General features: G+C 38.0%; 1 protein-coding gene across 1 annotated transcript in view; it reads left to right on the top strand.

Annotated features, from left to right (window-relative positions):
- LOC107595322 (dynein heavy chain 2, axonemal) overlaps positions 1–24,061 on the top strand; it is a 165,735-nt gene that overhangs the window by 4,160 nt on the left and 137,514 nt on the right. The window contains 7 exon segments of the mRNA XM_016285691.1: positions 570–680; positions 682–736; positions 1,121–1,310; positions 1,313–1,339; positions 3,534–3,669; positions 5,175–5,211; positions 10,325–10,482. Coding sequence (XP_016141177.1) covers positions 570–680; positions 682–736; positions 1,121–1,310; positions 1,313–1,339; positions 3,534–3,669; positions 5,175–5,211; positions 10,325–10,482 — 714 coding nt within the window.

Genomic DNA, 24,061 nt, shown 5'->3' with positions numbered 1-24,061 from the left:
ATATATATATATATATATATATATATATATATATATATATATATATATATATATATATAGGCCTTTATATATAGATAGATAGATAATATTTTATTAAGGACCCATAAACGTGACAGTAAAGACATTTATAATGTTACAAAAGATTTCTGTTTGAAATAATCCTGTTTTTTTTTTTTTTTTACTTTCTATTGATCAAAGAATCATGAAAACGATAATAATTGATAACGATGTAGCACCAAATCAGTGTATTAGAATGATGTCTGAAGGATCATGTGACACTGAAGACTTGAGTAATGGCTGCTGAAAATTCAGCTTTGCCACAACAGGAATAAATTACATTTTAAAATATATTAAAATAGAAAAAAAGTTAATTTAAATTGTAATAATATTTCACAATATTACAGTTTTTACAGTTTTTCTCTCAAATAAATGCATCATTGGTGAGTGTAAGAGACTTCTTTCAAAAACATTTTGACCCCAAACTTTTGAATGATTGTTTGAACAAAATAAAAATAATATTTGTTTAAAAAACTTAGACTGGTTATAATTCACTGATCTTTTTTCCACCAGAGAGAAGCATTTAAACGGCATTTAGTATTGAGTGGTATATCAAAGGAGTCATGGACAGAGGAAAGTGAGCAAGCCTTGGATAAATCCATCTCAGACTTTTCTGTCAGGCTTTGTCTACCATCACCCTTTCACCGGCCTACGCGTGAACTATGCCATACCAGCTCAGGTATGCTGCAGCACTATTTCGAGAAATTACATTTAACATCCTAATCAGAGCCTTTTGTGTCACAATCTCATAAAGACTGTGAAGATTATTCAGGGGTTGTGCGTTTTTATTTTTATAATGATATTCTGAGCTTCAATTTAATGAAGAAACATGCAGAGGTTTCTCAATAAATGCATTCTTCATGCTTTGCGTTAATTTCTAATGCATCTGGTGACTTGCCAGGAGACCACTGATCTCATTGGTAAACTGTGTGTGATGACCTCTGGTGATCCATTAGCACTCAAAAACATGAATTACCAGCATCTTCTCTTTCCCACTTATCCATCTTCTACCACTCTCTCTCTCTCGCTCTCTCTCTCTCTCTCTCTCTCTCACTCCCCCCAGGTGGTTGAGCACATGTCCTACTTCATTCAGGCAGAGGATAGTATAATCACAGAGGAGAGTTTTAGGAGCTCAGTGCAGTTTGGTTCTGTAAGGGGAGGGGCCATAGAGGGTCTCCTCAGGCTGATGAACGGCGTTCACACCCCTCAGGTCACCCTCAGCACTGCCTGGCCAGAGACCACCAAGAACAACTATTGCACCCCTTCCTCAGCAAACTTACAGGTAATGACAGACAGTCACAGCGCCATCTAGTGTGGGCCCTCCTCAGATGGTAGCAGTAACCTCCTGTATACACTTGCATGTTATTTGTTGTGACTTTATAGTTGGCACAGCATGAAATAGATGTCTTAAAATGCAAAAATAACAGTTGAAAAGGGGGCCATGGAGGGTGTCTTGGCAGTTTTAAAATCGTGTACATTGGGGGGAAAAAAAACAAAACGGAAATTGCTTCTGGAAATTGGACAAATAATTACAAAGAAAAACAATTAACAAATTAAATTAAACATGATATTTTTAAGTATTAAGCCTGAAATAGCATTTTCTTATAAAACATACTCCAGCAATCTTTGCTTTATTTACAATTTTGAAAAATCATTTTTATAGTGCATGTATAGTAAGGAACTGCTTAAAGTACATGCAGTCTTTGATTAACAACTCTTTCAAAAATAATTTTGTAACATTTCGCACAGCAATTTCTTTTTCATTAAGAACGTAATGAAAGAGGGTGCCTGGGTGGTTCATTATTTACATACATGCTTACTGAAGTGCATTGATTTCTCTTTTACTACCACTTTCTATTTCAATTCACATTTATGTTATTGATCCTTCCTCTCATACATCTTGCAGTCAGCGGTTTGCTTTATACAGGTATATGTTCCTTTCACATTAGGTTAAGGCCAAGCACTACTGACCTGAGATCATATTCCCGTTTTGTATTTTGATTTGCTCTCCATTGGCTTAACAGGCGTAACTGATTCAGAATCAGTGTGTCTGTGGGTTTTTTTTTTGTTTTTTTTTTGCAATCTGACTGAGCTTCTACACCATCAGCCATTCAGAGGTAATCACCTGGCACAGTGGTGCACCGTGATGGTTCAATTATTATGCTCATCAGTCCAATCAGCACACCCACATCACCCAGAGCAGCACGACTCTGACTAACCAGAAATAGCACAGCCACCAATCACAGGCTCTTCGTACACGGGGAAAGGCACTGACACAATGCTCCCGGGTAACCAGAAAGTCGTTCAGCAATTTTTTTGCATCCTCCTTTAGCACATCAAGGCGTTAAGACTGAGGGCCAAGAAATACATTTTAAAAAGCCAATGGAGATATATAGAAAGATTATTCAAATGCCATACCGCAAATTTGCCTTGAATCTGTTTTAAGTAAGTTTAAAACATAACAATGAGGTCACAAATTGCTCTTCAGTGATGTATTCAGCTAGCTAAGTTGTGTAATTCAGAGGGAATTCAGGTTAAAAATGAAAAAGAAGTGAATAAGACCCACAGGTATGTTGATGTTAGCCATGCCTTTTCCAAAAATAACAACACTGGTTCTGTTCATTCTTACTCTAGCCTTGCCAATTCGTCTCTGTCATTTACCAAAGCTGAAAAATTTGGGCTGGAATTTGTACTGAATAAATAGATACTGTATACCCACTCCTACACAAAAATGCCACACACTCCATAGGATTAGACACAAATACACACTCGTGCACATTTTTCACTTCTCAGCCATCTGACTTTTTTTTTTTTTTGATGTCTCATTTTCCCTCTGGTGTATCCCGTTTGCTTGTCTTTGTTCTCCCTGTAAAGGCCAATCGAATGCTGTCATTGTGTTCCTACATTCTCTTTCTTTCTATGTCTCATAACTGCTGTCACTGAATGAAGCAGCCAGCTAACTTGTACACATTGGCCTTGTTCCTTTTAATCTTTTCATCTCTCAATACGCTATGCATTTTGTATCTTGCTCTTTTTTTTCTCCATCAGACTTCTTCCAAAAATTTCATGAGACAAACCTCTATTATCTTTTTATCTGCCTTTCATTCTTTAAACGTTCATTAAAGTGGATGCAGCAAACATCGTTCTGATGTCTACCATAGAAGGAGCAGCAGATACTGTAGAAAACCGCAAAGAAAACGAACAGTAGTCATAAAAAACATTTGTGATGGCTGACACGTGCCACACATGCATAAAAGCGTAGCAGTAAACTTTTACTGTGTTTCCCTTTTATGCTCTGGTGTTGATTCATTTCACCAACATGCAAAGCACTATAATGTGGGCCAGATTTGCTGTCTGCAGCAGTGAGAATGAGGAGTGACATGATGGATGTGATGATGTGCTATACGTGGTGTTGCTTGTATGGATGACTTTCACTGATCGAATTACTTATGTCCAACTGTTGTTCTTCTCCACAGACAGCAGATATAAACTGCTGGGCAGCACGGTGATATACATCCCTCTGGAGGCTCTGCAGCACCGCCCAGAGGTGGCCGTCACGAACAAGAGTCTGGTGCGAAGGCTGGAGAATAACACTGTGCTCGTGTGTGTACAGTATGTATGGGTGCTTGCGTGTGTAAATGGGTGTGTGAGGGCTTGAATAATTTCTGATGGAGTGGACTGTGAGGAATGAATGGTGTGAAAAGTACATAAGATGCCGTATGCAGGAAATTTCATATACCGAGGCAGTCCGTGGCTAGAGCCTGTGAGTGTTATTTACACAGTAACCACAGCTGAAGGGCAAAAATAAAGGACTTATTCAATTCAACACTGCCATGCTGCTCTAAGACAGTTAAAGGAGTCTTTATTAAATTTGGCGGTCCTGGAGGGGTCCAGGGTTAAAGGGACATACTGGGGGCACTTGGAGGTGTTGGAGAAAAAAGGTATTTTAGAAGCTAACTTAAAAAAAAAAAAGAAACCACAGGACATGTTATGAATGATACCTCACTCAGGGTCTTTTACAGCAGGCAGCAGAGCAAAGACTGTTTGTCCTCCAAACACTTTTATTTAAAATTTCTCCGCTGTCTTAAAGTCAACATGAAGTCAGAAGTTACCCTTTCTTTTATACAGGTTTAGTTTAATGTATATTAATATATACCGTTCAAAAGTCGGTAAGATTTTTAAAAATGTTTTTAAAAATCTATCATGCTCACCAAGACTGCATTTATTTGATCAAAAATACATTAAAAACAGCCATTACTCCAGTCACATGACATACAGTGGGTACGGAAAGTATTCAGACCCCCTTAAATTTTTCACTCTTTGTTATATTGCAGCCATTTGCTAAAATCATTTAAGTAAATTTTTTTCCTTTATTAATGTACACACAGCACCCCATATAGACAGAAATACACAGAGTGTGTACATTAATGAGGAAAAAAATTAACTTAAATGATTTTAGCAAATGGCTGCAATATAACAAAGAGTGAAAAATTTAAGGGGGTCTGAATACTTTCCGTACCCACTGTATATCATTCTAATATTCTGATTTGGTGTTCAAGAAACATTTCTTATTTTTATCAATGCTGAAAACAGTTGTGCTTTTTTGTGAAAATTGTGATCGTTTTTTAACATTATTTGATTGATAGAAAGTTACAAAGAACTTAATTTAATACCCCGTAACAGCCACTGTTGTGTATGGTGACAGTCAACAAAGGATCTTGATCCAGGAACAAGTCCCAATGGGGTAAAAACCCTTTAAGCTAATTCAGATGTCACTGAAGTTGTCCTTAACTGTGCCAAACTGACTTTTGATGAGTAAAATCACGGCAAGTCAGGATCACGCCAATGACAGGATCATGGCTCTTATGCAAGGTACCTAATTTTCCTGATTCATTCAGGAACGCAAATAGTGTGTGTTTGCTCAGAGATACACAACTTATAACTCTTCTGTGGCTTTGTTTGGAGCCACTGTTGTGTATGGTGACAGTCAACAAAGGATCTTGATCCAGGAACAAGTCCCAATGGGGTAAAAACCCTTTAAGCTAATTCAGATGTCACTGAAGTTGACCTTAACTGTGCCAAACTGACTTTTGATGAGTAAAATCACGGCAAGTCAGGATCACGCCAATGACAGGATCACGGCTCTTATGCAAGGTACCTAATTTTCCTGATTCATTCAGGAACGCAAATAGTGTGTGTTTGCTCAGAGATACACAACTTATAACTCTTCTGTGGCTTTGTTTGAAACTATTTTCTTTGATGGAGCAAAAATAGACAGTAACTGGCAATATTTTGTCTGAAGTTAATCAGTATTAACTTCTTGTTTATGTAACTTGTTTAAAATCTCGCAATTGCTCATGTGATATTGCTAAAATGTTGTTAATATGTAATCCTTTTTTAGTATGATTACATTGTGTGTACATTCTACAAATGCAAATCGCCTGTGCAAAATGATTGAGTAAAGTGATATATGGTAGGTTATCTCTTTATGATATCATCGAGTGAATTGATTTTCAGTACTCCGACAATGAAGATTGATCCCACTACACCCTTTTATTGCTATGCACGAGCCTTTGTCTAGGCTCACAGATCAATCACTTTATGCATAATTTTGTATGAATCGGCTAAGCTCTCATGCTCAGAGGTTTTCCCTCAATCCACTCACACAGACCTGTACAGTCATACTAGTACCTGTTGCCTGGATCCCACATGCCCCCTCCTCTGCTTCCTGCACATCAAAGTTCGGATTGCTTTGGGCTCCGCCACATTGATAAGCCATCAGCCACAGTCGTGTAGCACATGTAACACGTGTTCTTCAGATCAGAGGAGCGGGGCCTTGCGTCTCTACACCACCCGCTCGCATCACTTCACTTGCTTTTCATTTCCATCCCTGGCTCCTTGAGAGCATCAGGGAAACCGTTTAACCTTCTGTAATTACGCTCTGACCCTTCCTCTGCTGGAATCACATGGTACCACTGCCACTTTGTTTCCCTCTCTTTTTTGTCTGTTTCATTTTTCTTTTTTCCTCTCTTTCATTCTCTTTGAAAACACATCAAGGCAAATCAGACTGCTACAAAAACATTTGGTCTAATTGTTTCCTGAGGGGTGAGATTGTGCGCACATGCTGAAATGCCCGCATTGAATTAGCAGTTGTTTTCCAGAGGGCCATTTTTATTCTCTGAGGTCATGTTTGCACCTTTGACCTGCATGTGCTAAATGAGTTAAAGTCTGGACAATCTTTTAGTCCCATTTGTTTCCCTTTTGTTCAAATTAAAGGGATAGTTCCCACAACAATGCAATTCTGTCATAATTTACTCGCCTTCATGTCGTTCCAAATCTGCATGACTTTCTCTTTTCAGTGGAAATCAAAAAATATACACTGTAAAATATCGATATCCTGTTAAATTTACAGTAAAAAAAGCTGGCAGCTGTGGTTGCCAGAAATTCACTGTAAAAATACTAATACTGTTTCCGGGTGTTACGGGATGCCTGTATGTTTTGCAACTAATAACCGTATATTTCATTTAAGTGATATAATGTTAACATACCAATCTACTTGAAGAACCAAAATCTGCTTTTTACTATAAAATGTACTATTAACCACCATAATAATACTGGTGGGACAACAAAAAGCCACATGATGAATCTGAGTTGATTTGTAAGTTGCTTGTCCATTAAACATAGATAATACTTGTATAGACGGTGCACAGGGTCACTCACAGAAAGATAAAACATCATCATGGTAACACACATGACACTAAAATAATACAATAAACATTAAACATCTAAATAACGAAAATACAACAAAATACCCTATGTACATTACTGATAACAAAAATAAGAAGAAACTAAATTATTTACATAAAATATATATAATCATGTGATGGCAAGCAGGTACCAAGTTAACCATTTACAGGTTTTCACTGTAGCATTTGGGTTTTAAAATGATTTGTGTATGCAATAAAAGTCAACATGGTACAGTGTTGTTTCAGACCCCTTTGACTTTAAGTGTGTAGACAAAAACGGTTAAAATATTCTTCAGAATATTCTTTTGTATTCCACAGAAGAGAGAAATTTATACAGGTTTAGAACAACATGAGGGTGAGTAGAAAATAACAATTTTAATTTCGGGGTGAATTACCTCTTTAACCTCTCTAAGCTCTGCTTGGTCATTGCAGTACCACCCCTCAACCAAAAACACAGGCAAATCCGGAGCCCTTCTTTTAGCCTCTCAGACATGTACTTCTATTCATCCACAGCATTGTAATTCTTTACACACTCTTATCCAGACCAAATGCCTGCGGTTCAGTCAAGTGAGCTCTCTGCACTTTGTTCTTACCTTGTCAAATACACAGACTATCTCATGTGAAAAGTTCTATTGTTATAGGTCAGTGCTTGTGCTATGAAAATGGCTTAGGTTATGCTATAATGATTTTTGAAGTGAAGGAAAGTTGTCTTCTCTTGCAATGAAAAAGAGCCTTCATCAGTTTACATGCATTTTTTTTTCCTGCTGGAAAATTGAATTTCTTTTTGCCTGAGTAAAAGATTCCTGCAACTGATATAGGCCCTCTCTCTTTTATGTTTTTATTGTTATTCTATGAAATAATGTTGCTTTTTTCTCATGGCAGTTCCTCCGTGCCATGAATGTACTGTGAGTTTAAATCACCCGCTAAGGTCAATTAATGCTCACTGACTTGAATCTTGTACCTGGTTCACAGATTTGGCCCACGGTCCTAATGGACTGATGGGGGATCAGTCCTGACTGATCAGACTGATGGGGGATTTGATTCCCCTGTCCAAATCTGAAAATAAACATTTTTGAATAAATTGAGGAAACTGTTCTAAAATCAGAGTGTACTGGTGATTTCTATCAACACCCATATACAAATACATCTAAATGGTCTGTACAGTCCACCCAGTGCTTTGTTGTCATTGGCTGCGTGCAGTAGCGTGTTAGCAGTACTGTGTTTAATGAAGGTGAAATGGGCCCTGGTATTTGCACTCTTTTTCAGTGGGTTTCTCCCCCTCTAAGACGTAGAATAACATAAGAAGCCTGATTATTTCAGCAGGAAAGCATTTTATTGTGCTTGCAGTGAGGATGGAGAGAAAGAACGGAGGTAGAGAGAAAAGACATGGAGCAGAACTAGCTTTCTAAGATTCAGTTTCCAGTCAGAGGTTTCCAGCTAATAATTTCCAATCAGAGGGCATTTGAGTCACGATGTGTGTGTTCGTGCGTGGATTGTCACGACCACCTTCCCTTGTCTCTCCCTCAGGGCTTCAGCATTTCTTCTATTTGTTTTCAGTTTGTTTCCCCCCCGGGCCGATGTCCTGCAGAGTTTAGCTCCAACCTGCCTCAACACACCTGCCTGGAGGTTTCTATTATGCCTAGTAAGAGCTTGATTAGCTGGTTCAGGTGTGTCTAATTGGGGTTGGATCTAAACTCTGCAGGACACCGGCCCTCCAGGACCGAGTTTAGGCACCCCTGCTTTAGTGGCTCCGTAGAACGCATTATTTGTTTTCCATGCCTTTCTGCATATGGATTCATGCTTCGGGCACACCCCCTAACCCCGGCCCCCTCCGATGCCAATTTGGTAGCCATCGCCCAACCCTACTATAGAGACATCCGGGTGCTCCAGCTGTTTACCATTATTTTACACATTTAAGTGAGAATATTTCTTGTAGGGAGGTGGATGCCTTTTCTTGTGTTTACAATAGAGAGGGAGACAGGGAAGGATCTCTGTATTTTTTCTTATTTCCTTTGCTATTTCTTAAATCTAGTAAGCATACTTTTTTTTTTTTTTTTTTTGTTTTTTTCCCCCCCCCCCCCCCCGTCCTGTTTCTCGGAGATGGTAGAGCCTACATTGGATTTAATATCATTTTCCAATCAGCCAGCGCTAGGGGCCATGGGCTTTGGACTCCGGTGTGCTTTTCCATTTAATACCAAGAGAAAAAAAAACAGAGGTAAAGAGAGTTCAAATACATAAGGCCTTCAAAAGAATAATTTGTAATAATTGTGCCGGCATTCTGAGACTGATGTGCTCATTGTTATTTCGTACATGAGATTCACAGCTCTATAAGCCATCTGCTTTTCACTGTATATTCCCTGATATGAAACACCATCTGCCAGGGTTTCTTAAAGCTCAGCGCCTGTCATCTATTCTTACCTCCTACGTCCACCTAACCCTACTCACAGCTCCCCAAAGAAAGCCGGCGACTCGTTTTTTTTCCCTGCACCAAAGTTAAGACACGCTTCTCTGCTGATTTTCAAGAGCTGCTGTGACAGAAATGGAAGAAACGTCTCTGATTGAACAAGGCCTTTGAAATCTCTTGAGACGCAGGCGTTGGGACATGTGTTGTCTTCATTTACAGAAGGTTCTTTTTTTTCTCTCTGTAAAGAGAGGAATGAATATATATATATATATATATATAATATATATACTGTATATATATATGTATGTATATATATATATTATGAATACATAAGCTGTTAAATTCTGTGGCTCTCTTAACCTTTTGCTTAAATTAGAATTTTGAGTCATTTACATATCAATTTAATTTGCTCTTGTTTTGTGCCTCCTTCATTAAAACAGGAATTTGCCTGGCACTGTAATCAGGGTGTAGTACACATTACTGCAACATTGCGCACACACACACACACTTTTCTCTCTCTTGCTTCCATATACACATTCTTTTTTCCTTCTCCCACAGATATACACATGTACTACTTACTTTCTGTTTTCATTCTTTCTCTCTCTCACACACATGCTTGTATACGGTTCATCTGTCAGATGAAGCCGAGATGAATTGGAATCTGTCGTTTCACATCCTCCACTATATACACTATATATCACAATAACTAAACTTTTTTTCTCTTCTCTTCCTCTCTCCCTTCTTTGTTACCTTCTCTTCATTCTTTTTTTTTTGTTGCTCATTTCTATACAACGATCTCTGTTTTTGTAAGGTGTATAGGACTGAATGACACCAGGCACAAAAGCCAGGATTTTTACAGGAGCAAATCCTGTTTGATTCATAGCAAAGTCTGTACTCAAGGTTAATCTACACCTGAATGCGGAGCATATTATGGCTGTGCTTGCTTTGGTATAGTCAATGCAGTTCTCTCATTAAACATTCATTTGCAAATCCTCCGTTATGAAGCTGAGCATTCTGACATGCAGTAGATACAGACACAAAGACAGATTCATACTTGGATCATTGGGTGTTTCATTTATATATCTATACCGTGTGTGTGTGTTTGTTTTTTTTGCAGATTAGTACTGAGATCATCTGTCGGTGTTGTCGGGAGATTTCTCTGGACAGGATCTTCCAGGGTTACGTGATCTCCAGCAAGCAGATTCTGAATGACTGTATCCAGTGCTGCCTGGCCTGGAAAGAACTCTACCTGCACACCTCCCAGCTCCACCACAAGTACTGTAGACTTCAATCATCATTTCTGTCTCTCTCTGAGTTCTGCTCTGTTCCCTACAGCACAGGAACACACCACTTAGAACTGCACTGTGATTGCACTGTATTACAGCAGCACCCATTCAGATTACACGCAATAACTCTGAGAGATACTACGGTCAGCAGTGACATGTAGTGCCGTATCATTTCAGATATAATTAAGCTTCTCCAGTGATTTATCTCTGCTTACACTCTGCTGGGTGCTGTACTATTTCCTATCAGCTACCACTATTAATCTGAAGATTACCATTACTGCTAATAATATTATATTACTTAACTTCTGGTATGTTTCTCTGCACTACTAAATATGATCATTACTATTTTCTTTTTACCTTTATCATCGTGGTTATCTGCATTACTACCACTACTTAATTAAATTACTCAGAATTAATATATTCACAAAATATGATTCCCGTATTTGTAAGCTAATTTAATGTTTTTGAAAGACGTCTCTTATACTCACCAAGGCTGCATTTATTTGATCAAAAATGCAGTAAAAATATTTAAAAATGTTATAATTTAAAATAACTGTTTTCTGTTTTAATATATAAAATGTAATTTATTCCTGTGATGGCAATCCCATTTTTCAGCAGCTATTACTCCAGTCTGCAGTGTCACATGATCCTTCATAAATTATTCTAATATGCTGATTTTGTGCTTCTTCTCATTATTATTATTATTATTATTATTATTATCGTATTAAAACAGTTTTCGGTGCTGCTTAAAGGGGACATAACACACACAGTTTTTATCTCATGTTAAAAGAGTCGAGCTCCTTGAGGAGTGCTGTGGGCGGAGCTAAAAAGTCACGAGCACGTGAAGCTATTAGGTTGTGAATTACCTAAGCATTTGCGAATCATATGTACAGTATATGAAACCACATCCTCTTTGAGGATATTGAGTCACATTGCGCTGCAGATAAATAGCTTTGTTAATATAGTTTATCCCTAATAATACATTACTGCTTTAGCAATAGCTGCCAGTACCACTGCTGTTACCACAGCCTCTGTTTGGCTACTCCAAATTCGGTTTAATAGTCAGCTAAATGTTTGTCCTCTTCTAGTGCTTTTCCATGCGAGTCAGCTGTACACAGATAGTTTTCAGCACCTGGTCTTCCTTTTATAAGCAGATTCTATATAGCAGCTAATAAAGAGCATGCTTTAAGCCTATATCATCTCTGTCTTTCAGCTTTATGGCCCTTCTTCTCCCTGTCATTTCCACCATCACTGGCTCTGCCTAACCCACCCAGTCATCTCAGCTTCTCCACACAGTTCTTGTGCTCATGCTCTCTCCCTTTCGCCATGGAAATGATACCGCTGCTAAATGAGAGTGCAAAAGCTGTTCCGTGATTGCAGTCTTGCTGCTAAAAAGAACAGCATTTTACGGTGCGATGACAGAGTTTCTTCTTCAAAGTGATGGCAACTTGCTGCCAAATGACTAAGGCTGAACACTGAACCATTTGAAAGGAGCTCTCTCAGAGTCATCTCCTGAAGTTTTTTTTTTATTGCACTTAGGTTTAGGTTGGCGTTTCTTCTTTTGGTGTAGTGAAACTTTGCAATACTGTTTCATCATGTCTCAGCAGAATGCGGCGTCTGCTTTGTAGCATTCTGCTGTAAACTATGACATAACTCATAGTGGCTGTGATTTTATAAGATGTTAACAGTGTAGCAAATGCTGTATTGTTGAAGTTGAATGTAACCGATTCAGTGGGAGGGATACTCTGTAGAGAAGGAACATTTATTTCCTAAGCAAGTCTTCCCTACAGGATACATCCATTCAGTTGTGACTTTTAAAAACAGCAAGGGGCTCCAGAGGTATTTCGCGGAAAATAATGTGCAGTCAACCAAACACAACACAATGTTCTTAGTGGGTTACACGCTAAGGTCTCTCGCTTTCACCCCAACCCTGCAGTTTTCTTGGATTGTATAATATTTTTAGTGTTCTGGGCCTGCTGGTTGTTTATGACTGTTGGCTCCATTTGTTGTGATAGAAGCAAAGAGTTTGTTTTGCCCTCCAGACACAGAAATCTCCGATCCTTCACTTGAGTAGCTGACCTCATCCTCCAAAATAGAGCCAGTGTTCAGACAGCACAAGGAATACAGTGTTCCACCTCTCTTACCAACACTGTACAATGATTCTTGCTGTAGATGGAGTAAATATTGTTGAATAACTAGCAGATATACCACAAAATTGTTGAATTGAAATGATTGAATATTTTTGAATATATTACTTAACTTTAAAGGGGGTCGGTCATATGATGTGATTTCAAGTTTTCCTTTCTCTTTGGAGTGTTACAAGCTCTTGGTGCATAAAGAAGATCTGTAAAGTTGCAAAGACTAAAGTCTCAAATCCAAAGAGATATTCTTTATAAAAGTTAAGTCAACCACGCCTACCTAAAATGGCTCGTTCTAACACGCCCCCACATGTCTACGTCACTATGTGGAAATATTAGCATAATGCCACCCAAATGTACACGCAAAGTAAGAAGGCGTGGTTTCAGGAACAGCAGTAGTGTTGATGCAGTCATGTCAGGGAGACGCTGTGTTTCAGTGTGAAAGCAAAAGCACTTTATTTAGCCTTCCGGAAGTAGATGCAATTAGGAATCATTGGTTAAGATTTACTTACAACAGAACAGCACAACCCAGATGTTCGAATTTGTGCAATGCATTTTATGGACGACAGTTTTTTTTTTTTTCCCTAGAAGAGTACAAGGCTGGCTGTGCACAAAAGCTATTTCTAAAAAAAATCAGTCTGGCGCTTCTGAATCAGCGACTGTAAGTATGTTTTATTATTAGTTTAAGTATTTGCTATTGACTGTTCAAACACAATGCACTGGGTCAGCTGGCCAATCAGAGCAGACTGCGCTTGTCAAAGGAGGGGGCTTTGTTGAAAACAATGTGTTTGAGAGAAGCGGGGCATAGAGGACCTACAATAATGTACAGTATTTGAAAAATAATTAGTTTTTTGAACATTAAAGCATGTCAACATATTCTGTTACACCAAATACACAAAATAATGATCTTTAAAATAGCATCATATGACCCATTTAACACAAGTAATGCATCTCAATGCAGCTCTTCTGTCACGATTTACCATTTAAAATTTAAAACAGGCCTACTTTAGTTTAGTCCCACTTTCCCTTATGGTTTAATTATGGTTGCTTTGTTTATTATTTATTTATTTATTATTTATTTACAAAATTTGGTGACAATCAATCACAATTAATTAATTCAATTAATTCAACTTTAAAAAGCATGCAAATTCTTGTCTATGTGAAAAGTTATTTTGAAGAAATACTTGCTACCGGGTGTCTGTGAGAACAAAACACGGGCGTAGAAAAGACTATAAATATTTTTTAACGCGCACAGTAATTGAAATTTAAAACCGTTAAAAGAAAGGCTCAATAACTGTTGCACAGATATAATACACTACTCATCAATTTCTCTTCCCTTTGTGCTTTGTACTTTTTAATGCAAAGCGCTGCGTTCTGTGACTCCGTGTTGTTTCAAGTGCATCTGTCTGCACACTGGATGCGCATATTGTAAGCGCTTCGTGTCGCACTGTGTTTGTTTTGTCCTATCGAATCTATCATATGTTGTTGCCTTATTAAAAATATGCTATACATTTAAAATAAATGTATTTTAACTTTATAGTATATACTTGTATATAAATACATTCATGAATGTTTTTCATTAATGGATTTTATAATACAAACAGCAATGTGTAACATTTTACCATATTTAGTGCAACACTTTTATTTGTTCCCCACAAAATATTGTTTTTTTTTCACTAAATGTTTGGATTTCTAAAATTATTGTGCACTGATTTTTCTAGAATAACTTTTGCTGGCAAATTATCCACTAACCTAGTTTGATATATTTTTTGTCATAGATTATGAATATACATATGTTTTCATATTTATTGTTTATTTTTCTTTATAATGAAGTAGTCTGCATTTAGTAGATTCTACATTTATTTAAATGGGGGGAAAAAAACTTAACTGGTATAGGATCGGTATCGGTTAATACTGAACCCTAGGTATCGGAATCTGTATCAGAGGTGAAAAAAGCGGATCGGAGCATCCCTAGTCAAAATAGTATACTGAGGTTTGTTCTTCCATGCTATAGAGTCTATTATTAAGTATATAGATATCTGGGAGAAAAAAAATCTAACGTCAGAGATAAAATCTGTAGTTGTTCTTTTTTTTCAGTAAATATACTGTTTACCGTTTGCACTAGAGCATCAGGAATCCTAAATGTTTGAGAACTTGTGAGTAGAATCGTTATAGAAGTAGCATTACTATACTATACTAATACTAGCATTGTTATTATGAGGTGTTTTTTGTTGCAGTACCATTAATGGCCTGCCAGCTGCAGCAATAATAGCCTGCACTCCCGTGGCCTGGGCCGATGGCAGCACTTGAAGTGAATCGATTGCTGCACTAGTAAATTCAATACAGCACTGCAACTAAAATCCTAAGGCACGGCAGGCCTCCGAGGTAGAATTTGATTGTCCCTGCTTTACGATGTATTGAGTGCGAGAGTGAATGCCCTGTGTAAAGCAGACAGTGTTATAAATGGCCAATGTTAAAGCTGGATCCAGATGGTTGAGGTTTGATGTTAAGCAAAGAAAGGAGGAAGACCATTATTGTTACGCACTCACTCGCAAATGTCTTAGTCCTTCATAGGTCCGCTCTGGGTCGACATCTTTGAGATCGAGGCTTTTAGATGTCATACTCATGGTCATGTTTGATAGTAATTACAATATGTGAGCTGCTGAATACACAGTATCTGTGCTATGTGAAGCAAACGCCCTTAGCGTTATAGTTAGGGGTGCAACGGATCGTAGATGATCCGTGATCCGTACGGAGCAGGCCCCACGGTTCGGCACGCATGTCATTCGCGGATTAGCTGTTAAGTTTAACCATCATAGAGTGAAAGTTTATCATTTACACATTCAAGCAATTTTAATTTGTCTCTCTCTGCACACGCAGAGAGAGGCACCGTGTGAACACCGAATTGATTCCCCTTTCACATACACAAAGTTATGATGCAATACCCGTTTTGGCAGTGAATGTAAACGGCTGAGAAAGAAACCGGATGTGTGTCAGTATTATGTCCGTGCAGTTGGTCTTAAGAGACAGCAGCCAATAAATACCTGCTTCTGCTAATCAAATAACACCACAGCTCTAACAAAGATTAATCTGTATTTAACTTGTGCAGTGAGCACTATTGTTATTTTACACTTGGTTATTACATTTCTGCACCTGAATACTACTGTTACTGACTTTATTTGTAACTGTGTTATGTTGTATTCATCAATGCTTGTAATTTGTGTAATTGTTCTTGTTTTATTACTAACTTTATTAGTTAAGCTAGTATTTTGTGCTGTGGTATAGAAGTGCTTAAAGGGGTCATATGACGTTACTAAAAAGAACATTATGTCGTGTATTTGGTGTAATGCAATGCGTTTATGCGGTTTAAGGTTCAAAAAACACATTATTTTCCACATACTGTACATTATTGTTTCTCCTCTATGCCCCGCCTTTCTGAAATGCGTCAAGTATGTGATGGAAATGTTACGCCCCTTAACATACTGTGACGCTGTCTCCCGGCACGGCGAGATAAAACCCATTACAAACGAGGCATTTGTTGCATCCAGTGGGGAAATAATTACTGATTATAATGACTTATACTGTGTTTTTATGCGTTGCGTATGGAGCCGCGTAAACATAAAACCATGTCTGCATTTGTGATTGGAGAAATGACAAACAACAAGCGCTATTCTACACTGCTCAAAACTCGCGTTTGAATCATCAGTGGCAAATTCTTTGGATATAAAAAACATACTTACAGTCTGTGGGTCAGAAGCGCCAGACTGTCCTTGCAAAGTTGGAACTGCCCCACTTTATAGAACAGCCTTTGAGCACAGACCCATCTACTCTGCAGGTTCAGGAAACAGTCCTCCATAAAATGCGTCACACAGTGACTGGAGTGAGTGGCAGCCGGCAGGCTTGAGAATGGCGCGGCTGGCGGAATCTACGAAGGAGTGGCAACCACATGTGTCGACCCCGGGCTGGACTCCACTTCGTCCACGGTGGAAGCCGATCCTGCGATCCACAGCACGAAGTTGATGTATTTCCTCAGCGACCAGCACGGATCAGCTCTAGGCATGACGAAGCTGATATCGTCCTCTTTTGGAAGGCCAAACAAAGTAGTTTCGCTTTCACAACAAAACGCACAGCATCGCCACAACATGGCGGAGGTGGCGGCAGCAACAACAATACTACAGCGAGAATAAAAGTTACGCCTTCTTTCTTTGCATGAACATTTGGGCGGTGTTATGCAAATATTTCCACAGAGTGACATAGACATGTGGGGGGGGGGTGTTTAAGCGAGGCGTTTTAGGAGGGCGTGGACAAGTCTTAACTTTTGTAAAGAATATCTCTTTGGTATTTCCTCAGCGACCAGCACGGATCAGCTCTAGGCATGACGAAGCTGATATCGTCCTCTTTTGGAAGGCCAAACAAAGTAGTTTCGCTTTCACAACGAAACGCACAGCATCGCCACAACATGGCGGAGGTGGCGGCAGCAACAACAACAATACTACAGCGAGAATAAAAGTTACGCCTTCTTTCTTTGCATGAACATTTGGGCGGTGTTATGCAAATATTTCCACAGAGTGACATAGACATGTGGGGGGGGGGTGTTTAAGCGAGGCGTTTTAGGAGGGCGTGGACAAGTCTTAACTTTTGTAAAGAATATCTCTTTGGATTTGAGACTTTAGTCTTTGCAGCTTTACAGATCTTCTTTATGCACCAAGAGCTTGTAACACTCCAAAGAGAAATGAAAAAATGAAATTGCATCATATGACCCATTTAAAGTAAGCTTTCACAAATGTATTTATTAAATCTTTTTGCTGATCCGAAAAATTATCCGATCCGTGACTCAAAATCTGTAATATGATCCCAACCGTGAGTTTTGTGATCCGTTGCACCACTATTTATAGTCTTTTAACATCGTTGTGTTGTAGAGACCTGCACCTGCGGTACTCCCGCGGGACCCAACGCGGAACAACTCTTGATGGGCGAATGCAGGTGTGGGTGGGAAGAGACTCTCGTGTGTGCGGGATACGGGAGAATAAAATTATTCACGGGACTCCCACAAAATATAAATTATCTAAACATAAAGTGTCTAAAACATATAAATTTATATTTATCTGTTGCACAAAAGCAAAAAGAACAAGTAATATTAACATTAAAATGATTGACGTGCAAGCTAGGCATAGTTTCTATTTATAACATGTATTTAAAGGGTTGCGCAATGTAGCCAATCACAGACTCAGCTGTTGATTTCTGGAACGCAATGGCCAATCAGAGGTAATTAAGTTAGAATCTACTCACCGCAGTGCTGAAATTGTGTGCTCACGAATACTCTCATTTTAACACACGAAGTGTAGACATTGTGAAAGATTCATTGTGCATATATTTATTGTGTTATAAAAGAGCTTTATGAGATCGCAATTAACTGAGATGTCAGTTTTTAGTGATAATAAAGGAAGCGCTGCTCGCATACTGCCATGCCAAACAATGCACGCAACAGCCCATGCTTGCTTTTCTGTTGTGAATGTTGATGCTTAGCCTAAATAACAAATATTTTATTGGGAGTGTTTATGCTGGGATGTTGTGGAGCTTAGGAGATGTTACAACCATTTCATGTAAATTTCTTCGATGTACTGAAAAAAATCTTATTACTTTTATGTTGGCTTCTGCGGGCGGGAGTGGGACAAAACAGGAATGTCGCGGGCGGGAGCGGGACCCGATAAGATATATTTCTGCGGGAGCGGGTGGGCGCGGGACAGAGTCTTGCGGGAGCGGGACTGAAAAATCCATCCCACGCAGGTCTCTATTGTGTTGTTCTTTACACACACTGTTAGTCTTTTTATTGTATTTTTGCGGTAACTTACTGGCAGCACTATTGCCAGTAAGTTACTGTAACTACCCATTTACAGTAGCTTATCGCAAGTTCATTTTACAGTATAATGCCCTTACCACAATGTCATTTTACAGTATGATGCCTTACCACAATTTCATTTTACAGTAAAATACCCTTACCACAACTTAATTTTACAGTACTATATCCTTATATCCTTACTGTAACTTAGTTTTACAGTATAATATTACAGTAATTTTACTGTAATTTATTTTTAGACTATTTATTTTATAAAACCTTTGAATATTTTACATGAATCCCATTGAATTTAATAAATTCCAAATAAGTGACTGGAGTCCATGTACAACTTTTTTATTTTTTATTCACTGTCACTATTAAATACATCCATTACTTACTTATTTATTGTGCTTTATTCTGGAACATTACAAAGAAAAAATAGAGAACTGAATTCATAACAACAAATCAAAGCAGAGATCATGACAATATTGCAACAAAAAGAAATATGGCAACAAGCATCCTAGTTGGTCTTGGCTGCATGGCCTCCATAACCACTGACAGCTGATCTGAAACAAAACAGAGGGGAAATGTGTGAGAAATGATCATGAGTTTATCTCATCTAAATTTGTTCATGGACAGACAAGGTAACAACTTGTGCAACAGCAGTTATTCCCAGTATAGTACTGTTTAAACAGTATTGCTTTTTTGCACATCCTTGTCAGGGAACTCCATTAATTTCTTGAATGTACAATCACATTAAAGAGTCACTTTATGGTCCTTCAAACTTAAAGTTTGAACTTTTTTTTTTGGAGGTTGTTTTAAAGTATCTTTTTAGTTGTGACAGCTCTTGATCCAAGGAATATGAGTGTGAATCAGCTACTGTAACATTTGTATTGTTTGAAAATATTAGAGCAAAACAGGCTTTTGAGTCGATCTAGAAGTACTCTTGAAGAATACAGGATTATAACCAAAATGAATACTAAATCAAGGTACATAAATGGCTGTCATCAAATTCTCCGAAATAATCCAATTAAATCATATGGAAACTGCCACTGACTTTGATGAGACCTTGCTTCTATTAACAAACAAGAAGCCATAATAAAGAATGCATTTTCTTTCTTGAATTAACTGATTATAATTTTACTTGAATATATTTAGGACCTCATAGGACCTCAGATGATGCCAACATACAGAACTACCAAATTTTTTTCCTCTGGTATATGCACTGGCGTGCGAGCGTGCGACATCATAGAGAGAGCGAGAGAGCGCTCGTGCTATTTCAAATGACGTCACACACATTTAACAGCATTCATTTAACTGAGGAGTAAAATATACCATAACTAGCAGTAAAAAAAGTTTAAAAATAATTGTTTGTGTAAATACTACACATCTATACTGGAAAGGTCAGCATAGTCACTATATTAGTCAGTTGCAGGACAATTGAATGAGTTTCATGAAAAGTTTTTGAGGAAAACAAACTTTTCCCTCAGACTGTCCTAGCAATAGCCTATAATTAGATTTTACATTTACTTTCTTCATATTTTTTTATTTCATTGATATTGATAATGGTTTACGTTTTAAAAGTAAGCGAAAAGTACTTACCACAGGAAAACTGGCAGCTGACGTCTGGCGATTCACTCAGAGGGAAGTCCGTTATGCGCGCACCCACACAAGCCTCAGTTTATATAACCTCTGCCAGGTTGTTGCGCGGGCTTTGTGCATGAATAAAATTGCATTTATTTCACCCCACTTGTGCTTACCCAGACATTATATTGAGAATGCAGATTCATGTTTTTCATCTGCAGAACAATTTACAGTAGCACTACTGCTTTTGAGCAAACAGTAAAGTACTGCAAATTCCCATATACAGTAAATTACTGTAAATGGCATTAAAATACCCATAATTCAATGCATATTACAGTAGTTAACCGTAAAACATATATATGGTAGTTTACTAGGCTTTTTTTGCGGTTAGTAACTGTAAAATTACAGCAAAGTCTAACAGTGTAGACGGGAGGAGCAGAAACTTAGCAAGTGTCACTGGCACTTTTGCAGAAAAAGAGAAATTATTGATCAAAGCCGACCATCAACGCTATCAGTCTGGACAGCCATGAATCGAAGGTCACCTGTGTTTTTCTCCAGAGCTATTTGACTGGCATCATGTGTATAAGTAGGGATCACTTAAGCTGGTTTGCTCAACCTCATGGTGCATGTGTACGTTTATATATGTGTATGTTGTTACATGATTAATGTGGTGTTAGCTGCAGCATGCCCTTTATCCTTTGTCCATCTGGTGGCCTCTCTTTTTCTCTTTTTTGCTTTTTCACTCAATTTATCATTGGGTCTAATTTTTTGCCTTGAACACTCTCTTCTCCGCCTCTTTTTTTTCACTTTCACTCTCCTATGAAAGAAAAATCACAAATGTGACCCGCCTGGACCACAGTCATAAGGGTCCATTTTTCGAAATTGAGATTTATACATACCGAACAAATAAGCTTTCCATTGATGTATGGTTTGTTAGGATAGGACAATATTTGGCCCGAGATACGACTGTTTTAAAATCTGGAATCTGAGGGTGCAAAAAATGTATATTAAAAAATATTGAGAAAATCGCCTTTAAAGTTGTCCAAATGAAGTTCTTAGCAATGCCTATTACTAACCAAAAATGAAGTTTTAATATATTTACAGTAGGAAATTTACAAAATATCTTCATGGAACATGATCTTAACTTAATATTCTACTGATTTTTGGCATAAAAGAAAAATCAATAATTTTGACCTATACAATGTATTTTTGGCTATTGCTACAAATATACCCCAGCGACTTAAGACTGGTTTTGTGGTCCATGGTCACAAATGAGCTCTCTATATCTCAATTGATGTTCCTGGAGAATAATGAGATTTAATGGAAAGCAAATGGAGTCTTTCCTCAAGAAGGAATGTTACATGTTTCCACATTTCAGATGAGATCTCAACAATATCACAACTGTGTGCTCAGATTTACCAAGATACTAAGATCTGTAATCAAACATCAAAGGCTATGTGATGCAATACTAGCTTTTTAAATAATCTCTGCCCTACATTATTTCATTTTTACTTGGAAGTACTTCACAATACAGAAATACAGAAAAGATAAGACAAAGTTGACACTGAAAAACAGAACAAAACAGACCAAAACAAAACTTGAATTAAATGAATGAAATGGTAATAAAATCAATAAAAAAAATCAAACTCTTTCATGGCCTTCTCTTTCCCCTCATCCTTTCAAGCGCTCTTCATCTCCACCACTCTCTTTTCCTTACATTCCCTTTTTTAAATTATTTTTCCTTAAGTTTATTGAATTACGAGTCAATTATGTCAGATTTTCCAGACAATGCCTTTAAAGGTTGCTCAGTAAGGAGTAGGTCACCTGTTCCCATATGAATTGTAACCGCTGTGGTCAGCCTGGTTATTCTTCTGTATAATGATTGGGCTTGAATCCTTTTAGACCTTCTGAACACAGATGACCTCATAAAATATCTGTCATGGTTGAAAACATTGCCACTACCACTAACTTCTCAGGGAGTTTTGCGTTGAAAGATAGATATGCAGATTGAGTTTGTGAACATGAGTTTAAAAGCACATCTATCTATCTACAGTATCTATCTGTCTGTCTGTACTGTATATGAGACTGATGACTAACACTAGATGTTCATAACACATTTCATTTTACAGATTGAGTTCTCTATTTTGTCATACACTTGTTAAAATTGCCATTGACCTCACAGCTATTATGGAACCTTGTATGACAGCTTCCAGGGTTTTCAAACATGTTCACTTTTAACCTAACAACTTAAAGATAAAATGGATAAAATTCAGGCAGAAGTTGAAAAATATTGGACATCCAAAAATATTTTTTTTTACTTATTCAATTTAATTGAAATTGCCCCTCATACAATTTTCCCCCATTCCCCCATCAGTTTTGTCTAGTTAGGACCAATAATGGGGGAGACTTGTAGGAAACGCTTGTCTCATTTTAATTCATATTTTGCCTGTTTAGGTGAAAATGCAGTCAGTTGTTTGCATTTCACTCATTTATTTTTCTGTAAGCACTTAAAGGGTTAGTTCACCCAAAAATGAAAATTAGCCTATGTTTTACTCACCCTCAAAGCATCCTAGGCGTATGTGACTTTCTTCTTTCAGACGAATCCAATCGGAGTTATATTAAAAATTGTCCTGGCCCCTCCAACCCTTACAACGGGGGTAAGCGGGTGTTGACTGTCAACAGTTCAGAAGACATGAAAGTGAGAGAAAAGTGTTTATTACGTTTGAAATCTGGATATTTATCTTATAAAAATGCATGGATTCGCTACAGGAGGCCTTTATTCACCCCCCGGAGCTGTGTGAGGGACATTTTATTACGGATGCACGCACTTTATTTCACGTCTTCTGAACTGTTGACAACCAACACCCACTTACCCCCATTGTAAGGCTTGGAGGGGCCAGGACAATTTTTAATATAACTCCGAAAGTCACATACAGCTAGGATGCTTTGAGGGTGAGTAAAACACAGGCTCATTTTCATTTTTGGGTGAACTAACCCTGTAAAGGGGATGTCTAAAGCTATTTCATGCATTCTGACTTATTTACACTGCTAAAGAGTTGGCTTCTCATGCTAAACTTGACCAAAGTCTCAAAAAATGAGTGGGACATATGACGGAGTATTTTTGTGCCAAAGACACTCCTTCAGGGTTCGTATAAGATTCTGAAAGTCTTGTCTCATTTTAATTCATATTTTGCCTGTTTAGGTGAAAATGCAGTCAGTTGTTTGCATTTCACTCATTTATTTTTCTGTAAGCACTTAAAGGGTTAGTTCACCCAAAAATGAAAATTAGCCTATGTTTTACTCACCCTCAAAGCATCCTAGGCGTATGTGACTTTCTTCTTTCAGACGAATCCAATCGGAGTTATATTAAAAATTGTCCTGGCCCCTCCAACCCTTACAACGGGGGTAAGCGGGTGTTGACTGTCAACAGTTCAGAAGACATGAAAGTGAGAGAAAAGTGTTTATTACGTTTGAAATCTGGATATTTATCTTATAAAAATGCATGGATTCGCTACAGGAGGCCTTTATTCACCCCCCGGAGCTGTGTGAGGGACATTTTATTACGGATGCACGCACTTTATTTCACGTCTTCTGAACTGTTGACAACCAACACCCACTTACCCCCATTGTAAGGCTTGGAGGGGCCAGGACAATTTTTAATATAACTCCGAAAGTCACATACAGCTAGGATGCTTTGAGGGTGAGTAAAACACAGGCTCATTTTCATTTTTGGGTGAACTAACCCTGTAAAGGGGATGTCTAAAGCTATTTCATGCATTCTGACTTATTTACACTGCTAAAGAGTTGGCTTCTCATGCTAAACTTGACCAAAGTCTCAAAAAATGAGTGGGACATATGACGGAGTATTTTTGTGCCAAAGACACTCCTTCAGGGTTCGTATAAGATTCTGAAAGTTTTTTTTTTCGAGTATGGCCCTGTATGATGTCATAAAGGGTGTGATTCCTTATATGGGCACTTCTCCAGGAAGAGCTCGCACACACATCAACCAG

The sequence above is a fragment of the Sinocyclocheilus grahami genome, unplaced genomic scaffold (assembly GCF_001515645.1).
Source record: "Sinocyclocheilus grahami isolate Dianchi unplaced genomic scaffold, SAMN03320097.WGS_v1.1 scaffold200.1, whole genome shotgun sequence".
Lineage (NCBI taxonomy): Eukaryota > Metazoa > Chordata > Actinopteri > Cypriniformes > Cyprinidae > Sinocyclocheilus > Sinocyclocheilus grahami.
This window is presented reverse-complemented; position numbering and strand designations above follow the sequence as displayed.